Source organism: Carcharhinus amblyrhynchos, unplaced genomic scaffold (assembly GCF_965287045.1).
Source record: "Carcharhinus amblyrhynchos unplaced genomic scaffold, sCarAmb.v2.hapA chromosome_157, whole genome shotgun sequence".
Classification (NCBI taxonomy): domain Eukaryota; kingdom Metazoa; phylum Chordata; class Chondrichthyes; order Carcharhiniformes; family Carcharhinidae; genus Carcharhinus; species Carcharhinus amblyrhynchos.
Window position 1 is genome coordinate 5,274 of NW_027649897.1, and position 14,374 is coordinate 19,647.

At 54.6% G+C, this 14,374-nt stretch overlaps 1 protein-coding gene across 1 annotated transcript in view; it reads left to right on the forward strand.

Annotated features, from left to right (window-relative positions):
- Positions 1-7,053: 7,053 nt before the first annotated feature.
- Positions 7,054-14,374, forward strand: part of LOC145338737 (V-type proton ATPase catalytic subunit A-like) — a 64,004-nt gene continuing 56,683 nt past the window's right edge. Inside the window, exons 1-5 of the mRNA XM_080183127.1 lie at positions 7,054-7,138; positions 8,701-8,829; positions 9,286-9,500; positions 10,528-10,665; positions 11,049-11,200. Coding sequence (XP_080039253.1) covers positions 7,057-7,138; positions 8,701-8,829; positions 9,286-9,500; positions 10,528-10,665; positions 11,049-11,200 — 716 coding nt within the window. The 5' untranslated portion in view covers positions 7,054-7,056. The remainder of the gene's footprint in view (positions 7,139-8,700; positions 8,830-9,285; positions 9,501-10,527; positions 10,666-11,048; positions 11,201-14,374) is intronic.

Sequence of the window (14,374 nt, forward strand, 5' to 3'; positions counted from 1 at the left end):
ATTGAATTGGTGAGAGTGTGATAGGGGAGATTGTACAGAGGGGAGTGGGAGGCCGTGGAATGGGGTAGATGTTATAGGGGAGAGTGTACAGGGGGATGTGGGAGAGGATTGAATGGGGGAGAGTGTGATTGGGGAGAGTGTACATGGGGATATGGGAGGGGATTGAATGAGGTAGACTGTTATGGGGAGAGTGTACATGGGGGTGTGGGAGGGGATTGAATGGGGTAGACTGTGATAGGGGAGAGTGTACATGGGGATGTGGTAGGGGATTGAATGGGGTAGACTGTGATGGGGAGAGTGTACAGAGGGATGTGGGAGGGGATTGAATGGGGTAGACTGTGATAGTGGTGAGTGAACATGGGGATTTGGGAGGAGATTGAATGGGGGAGACTGTGATGGGGATAGTGTACAGGGGCATGTGGGAGGGGTTGGAATGGGGTAGACTGTGATCGGGGAGAGTGTACATGGGGACGTGGGAGGGGATTGAATGGGGTTGACTGTGATGGGGAGAGTGTACATGGGGGTGTGGGAGGGGATTGAATGGGGGAGAGTGTGATCGGGGAGAGTGTACAGGGGGATGTGGGAGGTGGTGGATACGGGTAGACAGTGATAGGGGAGAGTGTACATGGGGGCGTGGGAGGGGATTGAATGGGGTAGATGTGAAAGTGGAGAGTGTGCAGGGGGATGTGGGTGGGATTGAATGGGGTAGACTGTGATGGAGAGAGTGTACATGGGGATGAGGAACGGGATTGAATGGGGCAGACTGTGATGGGGAGAGTGTACTTGGGGACGTGGGAGGGGATTGAATGGGGGAGACTGTGATAGGGGAGAGTGTAGAGGGGGATGTGGGAGGGGATTGAATGGGGGAGACTGTGATAGGGAAGAGTGTCCAGGGGGATGTGGGAGGGGATTGAATGGGGGAGAGTGTGATAGGGGAGAGTGTACAGGGGATGTGGGAGGGGATTGAATGGGGTAGACTGTGAAAGGGGAGATTGTACAGGGGGATGTGGGAGGGGATTGAATGGGGCGGACAATGATAGGGGATAGTGTACATGGGGACGGGGGAGGGGATTGAATGGGGTAGACTGTGATAGGGGAGAGTGTACAGGGGGATGTGGGAGGGGTTGTAATGGGAGGGAGTGTGATAGGGCAGAGTGTTCTTGGGGATGTGGGAGGGGATTGAATGGGGTAGACTGTGATGGGGAGAGTGTACATGGGGATGTGGAGGGGATTGAATGGGGTAGACTGTGATAGCGGAGAGTGTACAGGGGGATGTGGGAGGGGATTGAATGGGGGAGAGTGTGATAGGGGAGATTGTACATGGGGATGTTGGATGGGATTGAATGGGGTAGATGTGATAGCAGAGAGTGTACGTGGAGATGTGGGAGGGGATTGAATGGGGTAGATGTGATAGGTGACTGAGTATAGGGGGATGTCGGAGGGGTTTGAATGGAGTAGATGTGATTGGGGAGAGTGTACAGGGGGACGTGGGAGGGGATTGAATGGGGTAGATGTGATAGGGGAGAGTGTACAGGGGGATGTGGGAGGGGATTGAATGGGGTAGACAGTGATGGGGGAGAGTGTACGTGGGGACGGGGGAGGGGATTGAATGGTGTAGACTGTGATAGGGGAGAGTGTACAGGGGGATGTGGGAGGGGATTGAATGGGGGAGAGAGTGATAGAGGAGACTGTACAGGGTGATGTGGGAGGTGATTGAATGGGGTAGACTGTGATAGGGGAGAGTGTACATGGGGATGTGGGTGGGGATTGAATGGGGTAGACTGTGATGGGAGAGTGCACATGGGGATGTGGGAGGGGATTGAATGGGGGAGACTGTAATGGGGACAGTTTTGCAGGGAGATGTTGGACGGGATTGAATGGGGTAGACTGTGATGCGGAGAGTGTACAGGGGGATGTGGGAGGGGATTGAATGGAGGAGAGTGTGATTGGGGAGAGTGTACATGTGGACGTGGGAGGGGATTGAATGGGGGAAACTGTGATGGGGAGAGTGTACATGGGGATTTGGGAGGGGTCTGAATGGGGTTGACTGTGATAGGGGAGAGTGTACAGGGGGATGTGGGAGGGGATTGAATGGGGTAGACTGTGATGGGGAGAGTGTAGATGGGGACGTGGGAGGGGATTGAATGGGGTAGATGTGATAGGGGAGAGTGTACAGGGGGATGTGGGTGGGATTGAATGGGGGAGAGTGTGATAGGGGAGAGTGTACATGGGGATGTGGGAGGGGATTGAATGGGGGAAACTGTGATAGGGGAGATGCACATGGGGATGTTGGAGGGGGTGTAATGGGGAGACTGTGATGGGGAGTGTGTACAGAGGGATGGGGGAGGGGATTAAATGGGGGCGGTGTGATGGGGGAGAGTGTACAGGGGGATGTGGGAGGGGACTGAATGGGGGAGTGTGTGACAGAGGAGAGTGTACAGGGGGACGTGGGAGGGGATTGAATGGGGTTGACTGTGATAGGGGAGTGTGTACAGGGGGATGTGGGAGGGGATTGAATGGGGGGGAGAGTGATAGGGGAGAGTGTACAGGGGGATGTGGGAGGGGATTGAATGGGGGAGAGTGCGATAGGGGAGAGTGTACAGGGGGATGTGGGAGGTGGTGGAATGGGGTTGACTGTGAAAGGGGAGAGTGTACATGGGGATGTGGGAGGGGATTGAATGGGGTTGATGTGATCGGGGAGGGTGTACAGGGGGATGTGGGAGGGGATTGATTCGGGTAGACTGTGATGGGGAGAGTGTACATGGGGATGTGCGAGGGGATTGAAAGGGGGAGAATGTGATGGGGAGAGTTTACATGGGGATGTGGGAGGGGATTGAATGGGGTAGACTGTGATGGGAGAGTGCACATGGGGATGTGGGAGGGGATTGAATGGGGGAGACTGTAATGGGGACAGTTTTGCAGGGAGATGTTGGACGGGATTGAATGGGGTAGACTGTGATGCGGAGAGTGTACAGGGGGATGTGGGAGGGGATTGAATGGAGGAGAGTGTGATAGGGGAGAGTGTACATGTGGACGTGGGAGGGGATTGAATGGGGGAAACTGTGATGGGGAGAGTGTACATGGGGATTTGGGAGGGGACTGAATGGGGTTGACTGTGATAGGGGAGAGTGTACAGGGGGATGTGGGAGGGGATTGAATGGGGTAGACTGTGATGGGGAGAGTGTAGATGGGGACGTGGGAGGGGATTGAATGGGGTAGATGTGATAGGGGAGAGTGTACAGGGGGATGTGGGTGGGATTGAATGGGGGAGAGTGTGATAGGGGAGAGTGTACATGGGGATGTGGGAGGGGATTGAATGGGGGAAACTGTGATAGGGGAGATGCACATGGGGATGTGGGAGGGGGTGTATTGGGGAGACTGTGATGGGGAGTGTGTACAGAGGGATGGGGGAGGGGATTAAATGGGGGCGGTGTGATGGGGGAGAGTGTACAGGGGGATGTGGGAGGGGATTGAATGGGGTAGTGTGTGATAGAGGAGAGTGTACATGGGGATGTGGGAGGGGATTGAATGGGGTTGACTGTGATAGGGGAGTGTGTACAGGGGGATGTGGGAGGGGATTGAATGGGGGGGAGAGTGATAGGGGAGAGTGTACAGGGGGATGTGGGAGGGGATTGAATGGGGGAGAGTGCGATAGGGGAGAGTGTACAGGGGGATGCGGGAGGTGGTGGAATGGGGTTGACTGTGAAAGGGGAGAGTGTACATGGGGATGTGGGAGGGGATTGAATGGGGTTGATGTGATCGGGGAGGGTGTACAGGGGGATGTGGGAGGGGATTGATTCGGGTAGACTGTGATGGGGAGAGTGTACATGGGGATGTGCGAGGGGATTGAAAGGGGGAGAATGTGATGGGGAGAGTTTACATGGGGATGTGGGAGGGGATTGAATGGGGTAGACTGTGATAGGGGAGTGTGTATATGGGGATGTGGGAGGGGATTCAATAGGGGAGAGTGTGATAGGGGAGAGTGTACAGGGGGATGCGGGAGGTGGTGGAATGGGGTAGACTGTGAAAGGGGAGAGTGTACATGGGGAAGTGGGAGGGGATTGAATGGGGTTGACTCTGGTAGGGGAGAGTGTACAGTGGGATGTGGGAGGGGATTGAATGGGGTAGTCTGTGATAGGGGAGAGTGTACAGGGGGAAGTGGGAGGGGATTGAATGGGGTAGATGTGATAGGGGAGAGTGTACAGGGGGATGTGGGAAGGGATTGAATGGGGTTGATGTGATAGGGGAGAGTGTACATGGGGATGTGGGACGGGGTGCAATGGGGTAGACTGTGATGGGGGACAGTGTACAGGGGGATGTGGGAGGGGGTGGAAAGGGGTAGACTGTTTTAGGGGAGAGTGTACGTGGGGCTGTGACGCTGGGCAGGGGCTCAGTAGGAGGGTGGGATTGAATGCACGATCCATTGGAGGCCATGAATAATTCCGAAGCTGGATATTTTGCCCTTGACTCTGTGTGCGATCAGATAAGATCCCGATGTTATGTAAACTCGAGATAATAATCTGTGATTGCATCTCCCTCTCCTTCAATTCTCACTCGTAACTCTTTAAACAACAACACCTCTCTGTTACTTTCTATCTTAAGTCAAATCCAGCATCGTATACATTTCACCAGAGTGTGATGAAGCAATGTTTTAACAGTCAGACCGTACGATCGGGGTTAGAGTAAAAGTTCAGTCAAAGAGGCAGGATTTCAGTAACACGAGGAGATAGGAGGAGAAACAGAGACAGCAAGAGGGAGGAAAGAGAGGGAGAGAGAGAGGGGCACACCACATGGGATAACATTGAAACCAGTTAATAATCCTGGAGTTCAATTTGAGATGTTTACTAATGTTGGATGATCTTGGGGACTGGGGAGGTTACAGAGATAGGGAGGGTTGAAGGGGCTGGAGGAGGTTACAGAGATAGGGACCGTTGTAGGGGCTGGAGGAGGTTACAGAGATAGGGAGGGTTATAGGGGCTGGAGGAGGATACATGGATAGGGAGGGTTGTAGGGGCTGGAGGAGGTTACAGAGATGGGGGAGTTGTATGAGCTGGAGGAGGTTACAGAGATAGGGAGGGTTGTAGGGGCAGACGAGGTTACAGAGATAGGGAGGGTTGAAGGGGCTGGAGGATGCTACAGAGATAGGGAGGGTTGTAGGGGCTGGAGGATGTTACAGAGATAGGGAGGGTTGTAGGGGCTGGAGGAGCTTACCGAGATAGGGAAGGTTGTAAGGGCTGGAGGAGATTACAGAGATAGGGAGGGTTGTAGGGGCAGAGAAAGTTACAGAGATAGGGAGGGTTGTTGGGGCTGGAGGAGGTTACAGAGATGGGGAGGGTTGTAGGGGCTGGAGGTGGTTACAGAGATGGGGAGGGTTGTAGGGGCTGGCGGAGGTTACAGGGATAGGGAGGGTTGTAGGGGCTGGAGGAGGTTACAGAGATTGGGAGGGTTGAAGGGGCTGGAGCAGGTTACAGAGATAGGGAGGGTTGAAGGGGCTGGAGGAGGTTACAGAGATAGGGAGGGTTGTAGGGGCTGGAGGTGGTTACAGAGATGGGGAGGGTTGTAGGGGCTGGAGGAGGTTACAGAGATAGAGGGTTGCCAAAGCTGCAGTTTGTTACAGATCAAAAGGGTGAGCAGGCCATGGATGGGTTTGAAAACAAGGGTTTGTTTTTAAAAGCAGGTTGTACTGGGTGTTACTGCCAGTCAGAGAGCTCAGTGAATGATGTGTAAACTGGGCTCTCTGTATCACCGGTCTTTTCAGTCTGAGCCAAAATGCTGCTGTCCCAAACCCAACTCATGCCAGGACCTGTCCAAGAATAGTGGATAATCCGCCTCCAATTCCCGACGGAACTCATTTTTGTGTAAACTCAGCAACTGGCTGAACTGAAGTATGTGCGGATACAAACGACTGTGTTAGGAACCTCGCTCCCCCACCTCGACCCCTCAATCCTGCTCCCCCATTCAATAAGATCATGGCTGGTCTGATTGTAACCTTGACCCTACATTCCTGCCAACGCCTGATAACCTTTCACCCCCTTGTTAATCAAGAATCTATCCAGCTCAGCCTTAAAAGTATTCAAAGAACAAAGAACAACACAGCACGGGAAACAGGCCCTTCGGCCCAACGAGCCCGCGCCGCCATCTTAACAATGTGTTTTTCCTCCTCCACCCTTGACCCATGGCTATGCTTATGGTACCCCCATTGGAAACCGGATTAAGGGGAGAATAATTTAGGGACAATTTGTTACACCAATCAGCCTAAGAGCACATCTTTGGGGTGTGGGAGGAAACCGGAGCACCTGGAGGAAACCCATGCAACCACAGGGAGAATGCGCAAACTCCCACAGACACTGGCCCAAATCCATGTATCTGCACAGCTAGCAGTGATAGTCACTGAGCTGTCACGGTGCCCATCAGCTGGTCCAGTTTTAAGCGTACACAAACAACGCAAAGTACTAGGCAACTCTCGAAACATCCAAGAGCAGCCCCCGTACGACCCACCGCGTGTTTGCCCCTCAGAGATCTTTGCTTCCACTGCCTTCATGGAAGAGAGTTCCAGAGACTTCCCACCCTCTGAGACAAAACATTTCTCCTCCGTCTCTGTCTGAAATGAGCAACCCCCTTATTTTTAACCCCTGGTTCGAGATTCTCCCACAAGTCGAAACATCTTCTCCAGATCCACCCTGTCAATATCCCTCAGGATCCCAATGGCTTTGATCAAGCTGCCTCTTACTCTTTCAAACTCCATTGGATACAAACCTAACCTCTCCAACCTTTCCTCATAAGATAACCCACCCACCCCAGACAGAGGGAAAGAGGAGATCTGCTAAAAGATCAGCTATGATCATATGGAGTGGGTGAGCAGAGTTGAGGGACAGATTGGCCTCCTCTTGCTGCTGTTTCACTGTGATATTCGGGGACCCAGTGGGGTTTCAGGTTGTCTCATTCAGTCTAAGGCTTGATTATCCCATGTCAAGCTCACAGCTCTTTCTCTCCCCTTCACGCTGTCTTTTCCTGTTATCTCTCATGCATCGCAACGACCAAGCACTAACTTCCAGCATGGATTTCGAGAAGCTGCCAAAGGTTCGCGACGAGGAGCGAGAGAGCATGTTTGGATATGTTCACGGAGTCTCGGGTCCAGGTGAGAGACACTCCAAGAGAGAGGAGACTCAGAGAGGCACCAGTGTACAGATATCTCCCTGAGAGAGAGGGACTGAGAGACACCAGTCAGTGTACAGATATCTCCCTGAGAGCGAGAGACTGAGAGACACCAGTCTGTGTACAGATATCTCCCTGAGAGAGAGGGACTGAGAGACACCAGTCAGTGTACAGATATCTCCCTGAGAGAGAGGGACTGAGAGACACCAGTCAGTGTACAGATATCTCCCTGAGAGAGAGAGACTGAGAGACACCAGTCAGTGTACAGATATCTCCCTGAGAGAGAGGGACTGAGAGACACCAGTCAGTGTACAGATATCTCCCTGAGAGAGAGGGACTGAGAGACACCAGTCAGTGTACAGATATCTCCCTGAGAGAGAGGGACTGAGAGACACAAGTCAGTGTACAGATATCTCCCTGACAGAGGGACTGAGAGACACCAGTCAGTGTACAGATATCTCCCTGAGAGAGAGGGACTGAGAGACACCAGTCAGTGTACAGATATCTCCCTGAGAGGGAGGGACTGAGAGACACCAGTCAGTGTACAGATATCTCCCTGAGAGAGAGGGACTGAGAGACACCAGTCAGTGTACAGATATCTCCCTGAGAGAGAGGGACTGAGAGACACCAGTCAGTGTACAGATATCTCCCTGAGAGAGAGGGACTGAGAGACACCAGTCAGTGTACAGATATCTCCCTGAGAGAGAGGGAGTGAGAGACACCAGTCAGTGTACAGATATCTCCCTGAGAGAGAGGGACTGAGAGACACCAGTCAGTGTACAGATATCTCCCTGAGAGAGAGGGACTGAGAAACACCAGTCAGTGTACAGATATCTCCCTGAGAGAGAGGGACTGAGAGACACCAGTCAGTGTACAGATATCTCCCTGAGAGAGAGGGACTGAGAGACACCAGTCAGTGTACAGCTATCTCCCTGAGAGAGAGAGACTGAGAGACACCAGTCAGTGTGCAGATATCTCCCTGAGAGGGAGGGACTGAGAGACACCAGTCAGTGTACAGATATCTCCCTGAGAGAGAGGGACTGAGAGACACCAGTCAGTGTACAGATATCTCCCTGAGAGAGAGGAACTGAGAGACACCAGTCAGCGTACAGATATCTCCCTGAGTGAGAGGGACTGAGAGGCACCAGTCAGTGTACAGATATCTCCCTGAGAGAGAGGGACTGAGAGACACCAGTCAGTGTACAGATATCTCCCTGAGAGAGAGGGACTGAGAGACACCGGTCAGTGTGCAGATATCTCCCTGAGAGAGAGAGACTCAGAGACACCGGTCAGTGTGCAGATATTTCCCTGAGAGAGAGGGACTGAGAGACACCAGCCAGTGTACAGATATCTCCCTGAGAGAGAGGGACTGAGAGACACCAGTCAGTGTACAGATATCTCCCTGAGAGAGAGGGAGTGAGAGACACCAGTCAGTGTATAGATATCTCCCTGAGAGAGAGGGACTGAGAGACCCCAGTCAGCGTACAGGGACTGAGAAACATGTGTTATAATTTCCTCTGGCTATCTGTCCCTTTCTCTCCGCAGTTGTCCTGGCATCCAATATGTCCGGTGCTGCTATGTATGAGTTGGTGCGAGTTGGCCACAGTGAGCTGGTGGGTGAGATTATCCGCCTGGATGGTGAGATGGCGACAGTCCAAGTTTATGAGGAGACTTGTATCCTTTGCCAACACTCTCCGGGGCAGTAGAGGGGTGCAGGTGGCGTTTGGCCCATTGCGCGGGCTACCTGAGTTAAGGCCTCATTAGTAGGCCGGGAGCCTGGGCCTCGCGGGTCGGCCAGGAACTTGGGCCTCGCAGGTAGGCCGAGAGCCTGGGCCTCGCAGGTAGGCCGGGAGCCTGGGCCTCGCGGGTAGACCGGGAACTTGGGCCTCGCAGGTAGGCCAAGAGCCTGGGCCTCGCGGGTAGGCCGGGAGCTTGGGCCTCGCAGGTAGGCCGAGAGCCTGGGCTTCGCGGGTAGGCCGGGAGCCTGGGCCTCGCGGATAGGCCGGGAGCGTGGGCCTCGTGGGTAGGCCGGGAGACTGCGCCTCGCGGGTAGGCCGGGAGACTGGGCCTCGCGGGTAGGCCGGGAGCCTGGGTCTCAGCCATGTTGGTGTCCTGAGCAGATACTCACAGCTGGCGTGTCGGTCGGAGATCCGGTCCTGCGGACAGAGAAGCCCCTCTCTGTGGAGCTGGGTCCAGGGATCATGGGCTCCATCTTTGATGGGATCCAGCGGCCCCTCTTTGACATCTGGCAGATGACTGAGAGCATCTACATCCCACGGGGGGTCAACGTCAGCCCGCTGCCCACCCACACCAAGTGGGAGTTCACCCCAGAGCCAAATATCAGGGTAAGGAATGGGGGTGAGGTGTGTGGGAGTGGGAGAGAGTGAGGAATTGAGGCAGAGGTGGAGAGAGAGGGGAGAGGAAAGAGATAAAGAGAAATGGAGGGAGGAAAAAGAGGGAGTGAGAGAGGGAGAGAGATAGAGGTAGAGAGTAAGAGGCAGGAAGGGAAGTAGAGGGGGAGGGAAAGGGAATGAAAGAGAAAAAGATGGAGGAAAGGGGCGAGGGGCAGGCAGGTGTGAATGACAGAGGATGGGGGGGAATGGAGGGAGGGAGAGTGGGAGAAGAAGGATGGAAGGGAGTGAGAGACAGAGAGATAGGGAGTTGGAGAAGTCTGATGGAACCTAATGGACAGTCAGAGAGAGGGAGAGTCAGTGGTGGAGACAGAAAAGAGGTGGATAAGAATGGCAGAGATTGAGAGTCCGTGACAGAATTGGAGGGAGAGCTGGAGAGTGTGAATGGGTCAGAGAGATGGAGAGTCTGTGACAGTCTGAAGGAGAGATGGACAAAGTGTGAAAGGGCCAGATGGAGAGAGGGTGAAACAGTTGGAGAGAGATGTGGAGCGTGTATCAGAGTCATAGGAAGAGATGAAGAGAGTGTGAGACAGAGTTGGACGGCGAGATGGAGCGAAGGTAACGCGGTCCCGAGGGAGAAATGGAGTCAGTGTGACAGACTCAGATAGCGAGGGGGCGAATGGGAGATTTGGAGGGAGGATTGGAGAGAGTGTGACTCGGATAACGTGAGTGTGACAGGATTGGAGGGAGAGGTGGAATGAATGAGAGATGCGGATAGAGTGAATGTGACAGGTTTGGAGGGAGAGATGGAGAGAGTGTGAGAGCTGCAGATAGTGAGTGTGACAGATTTGGAGGGAAATGGAGTGAGTTTGGCAGACTCAGATAGAGGCCTGGACGAGGTGAGTGTGGCAGGTGGGGAGGGGGATGGGCCGAGTGTGGTGGCGCGGAGGGGGAATGGGGCAATTGTGGCAGGCGTGGAAGTGTGCCCCGACATTGACGGTACCCTCCTGTCTCCCCTCAGGTAGGGAGTCACGTCACTGGCGGAGATGTTTATGCCTCGGTTTTTGAGAACTCCCTGATCAAACACAAGATCCTGATTCCCCCCAAGAGCAAGGGGACAGTCACCTTCATTGCACCCCCCGGGCACTATGATGTGACGGTGAGTATGGGGAGCACGACACGGGGAGTGTGGGGAGCATGGCGTGGGGAGCATGGCATGGGGAGTGCAGGGAGCATGGCGTGGGGAGCATGGCACGGAGAGTGCGGGGAGCATGGCGTGGGGAGCATGGCACGGGGAGTGCGGGGAGCATGGCGTGGGGAGCACGGTGCCTGGCGCGGGGAGCACGGTGCCTGGCGCGGGGAGCACGGTGCCTGGCGCGGGGAGCACGGTGCCTGGCGTGGGGAGCACGGTGCCTGGCGCGGGGAGCACGGTGCCTGGCGCGGGGAGCACGGTGCCTGGCGCGGGGAGCACGGTGCCTGGCGCGGGGAGCACGGTGCCTGGCGCGGGGTTACATTGTCGCTCTTTCTCTCTCCCTCTCTCAGGATGTGCTGATGGAGCTGGATTTTGAAGGGGTGAAAGACCAGCTGACCATGGTACAAGTGTGGCCGGTGCGTCAGATCAGACCGGTCTCCGAGAAGTTGCCCTGTAATCACCCCCTGCTGACGGGGCAGCGGGTGCTGGACGCCCTTTTCCCGTGAGTGGCAACGAGTGCGATATCTAACCGCGTCTCTCCCTCTCACTGTGAGTCTCACTCTCTGCTTCATAATCTATCATCACCCACCCCCCTCACCCCCAGACTGTGAGACCCCCTTCACCCCCAAACTGTGAGACCCCTTCACCCCCAGACTGTGAGACCCCCTCACCCCCAAACTGTGAGATCCTTCACCCCCAGACTGCGAGACCCCCCTTCACCCCCAGACTGAGGCCCCCTCACCTCCAGACTGTGAGACCCCTCACCCCCAGACTGTGAGATCCTTCACCCCCAGACTGTGAGACCATATGACCATATGACATAGGAGCAGAATTAGGCCATTCAGCCCATCGAGTCTGCTCCGCCATTCAATCATGGCTGATATTTTTCTCATCCCCATCCTCCTGCCTTTTCCCCGTAACCTCTGACCCCCTTATTAATCAAGAACCTATCCACCTCTGCCTTAAAGACATTAAATAACCTGGAATCCACAGCCTTCTGCGGCAAAGAATTCCATAGATTCATCATTCTCTGGCTGAAGAAATCCCTCCTCATCTCTGTTTTAAATGATCATCCCTTCAGCCTGAGGTTGTGCCTCTGGTTCTAGTTTTCCTTACTACTGGAAACATCCTCTCCACATCCACTCTATCCAGGCCTTGAAGTATTCTGTAAGTTTCAATAAGATCCCCCCTCATTCTTTTAAACTCCAATGAGTACAAACCCAGAGTCCTCAACCGTTCCTCATACAACAAGCTCTTCATTCCAGGGATCATTCTAGTGAACCTCCTCTGGACCCTTTCCAAGGCCAGTATATCTTTCCTTAGATACGGGGCCCAAAACTGCTGACAGTACTCCAGACAGAATCTGACCAGAGCCTTCTACAGCCTCAGAAGTACATCCCTGCTCTTGTATTCTAGCCCACTCGACATGAATGCTAACATTGCATTTACCTTCCTAACTGCTGACTGAACCGGCACATTAACCTTAAGAGAATCTTGAACAATGATTCCCAAGTCCCTTTGTGTTTCTGAATTTCCTAAACATTTCCCCATTTAGAAAATAGTCTCTGCCTCCAATCCTCCTTCCAAAGTGCAGAAACTCACACTTTAACACATTGGATTCCATCTGCCATTTCTTTGCCCACTCTCCTATCCAAGTCCTTCTGCAGCCCCCTGTTTCCTCAGTACTACCTGTCCCTCCACATATCTTTGGATCATCTGCAAACTTAGCAACAGTGCCTTCAGTTCCTTCCTCCAAATCGTTCATGTACATTGTAAAAAGTTCTGGTCCCAGCACTGACCCCCTGAGGCACACCACTAGTCACCAGCTGCCATCCTGAAAACGACCCTTTTATCCCCACTCTCTGCCTTCTGCCACTCAGCCAATCCTCTATCCATGCCAGGATCTTACCCTTAACACCATGGGCACTTTACTTACTTAAGTCTCCGATGTGGCAACTTGGCAAAGGCCTTCTGGAAATCTAAATAAATCACATCCACTGGTTCTCCTTTGTTTAACTTTCTTGTTACCTCCTCAAAGAACTCGAACAGATTTGTCAGATATGACCTCCCCTTGATGGGGCCTATTTTATCAGACACTTCCAAGTACTCTCTGATCTCATCTTTAACAATGGACTCTAAAATCTTGCCAGTGACTGAAGTCAGGCTAACCGGCCTATAATTTCCTGTCTGCTGTCTCCCTCCCTTCTTAGACAGTGGGAGAGAGAAACTGGAGTCAGTATGTGAGTGCGTGCGTGAAAGAGAAAACTAGAACTATGTTCTTTTTATATCTGTGAGATAGAATGAAGAACATGTTTGTTTGTGTGTGGTTGAGAGAGTCAATGTGCGTGTCTGTGAAAGAGAGGAAGAGGATTATGGTGTTTGTGTGTGTCTATGAGATAGACTGCGGCATGCACGTTTTTGTGTATGTGAGGGGGGGAGGCCCCTCACCCCCAGACTGAGGCCCCCTCACTCCCAGACTGAGAGACCCCTTCACCCCCAGACTGCGGGACCCCCTCACCCCCAGACTGAGAGACCCCTTCACCCCAGAGTGCGAGACCCCTCCTCACCCCCAGACTGTGAGGCCCCTCACCCCCAGAGTGCGAGACCCCCTTCAACCCCAGAATGCGAGACCCCCTCACCCCCAGACTGTGAGGGCCATCAACCCCCCCAGACTGTGAGACCCCTCAACCCCCCCCAAACTGTGAGACCCCTTCACCCCCAGACTGTGAGGCCCCTCACCCCCAGACTGTGAGGCCCCTTCACCCCCAGATTGTGAGACCCCCTCACCCCCAGACTGTGAGACCCCCTTCACCCCCAGACTGTGAGGCCCCCTCACCCCCAGACTGCGAGACCCCCTCACCCCCAGACTGTGAGGCCCCCTCACCCCCAGACTGCGAGACCCCCTCACCCCCAGACTATGAGACCCTCACCCCGAGACTGTGAGAACCCCTCACCCCAGACTGCGAGGCTCCTCACACCCGGACTGTGAGATCCTTCACCCCCAGACAGTGGGGCCCCTCACCCCCAGGCTATGAGGCCCCCTCACCCCCAGACTGTGGGACCCCCTCACCCCAAGACTGCGAGACCCCCTCACCCCCAGATTGTGAGACCCCCTTACCCCCAGATTGTGAGACCCCCTTACCCCCAGACTGTGAGAACCCCTCACCCCCAGACTGTGAGGCTCCTCACCCCCAGACTGATCGGCCCCCTCACCCCCAAACTGCGAGACCCCCTTCACCCCCAGACTGTGAGATCCTTCACCTCCAGACAGTGAGGCCCCTCACCCCCAGGCTGCGAGACCACACAACCCCCCCAAACTGTGAAACCCCTTCACCCCCAGACTGTGAGACCCCTTAACCACAGACTGTGAGTCCCCCTCACACCCAGACTGTGAGATCCTTAACCCCCAGACACTGAGGCCCCTCACCCCCCGTCTGTGTGGCCCCCTCACCCCCAGACTGCGAGACCCCTTCACCCCCAGACTATGAGACCTCTCACCCCCAGACTGCGAGACCCCTTCACACCCAGACTGCGAGACCCCCTCACCCCCAGACTGCGAGACCCCCTCACCCCCAGACTGTGAGACCCTTCACCCCCAGACTGTGAGGCCCCCTCACCCCCAGACTGCGAGACCCCTTCACACCCAGACTGCGAGACCCCCTCACCCCCAGACTGC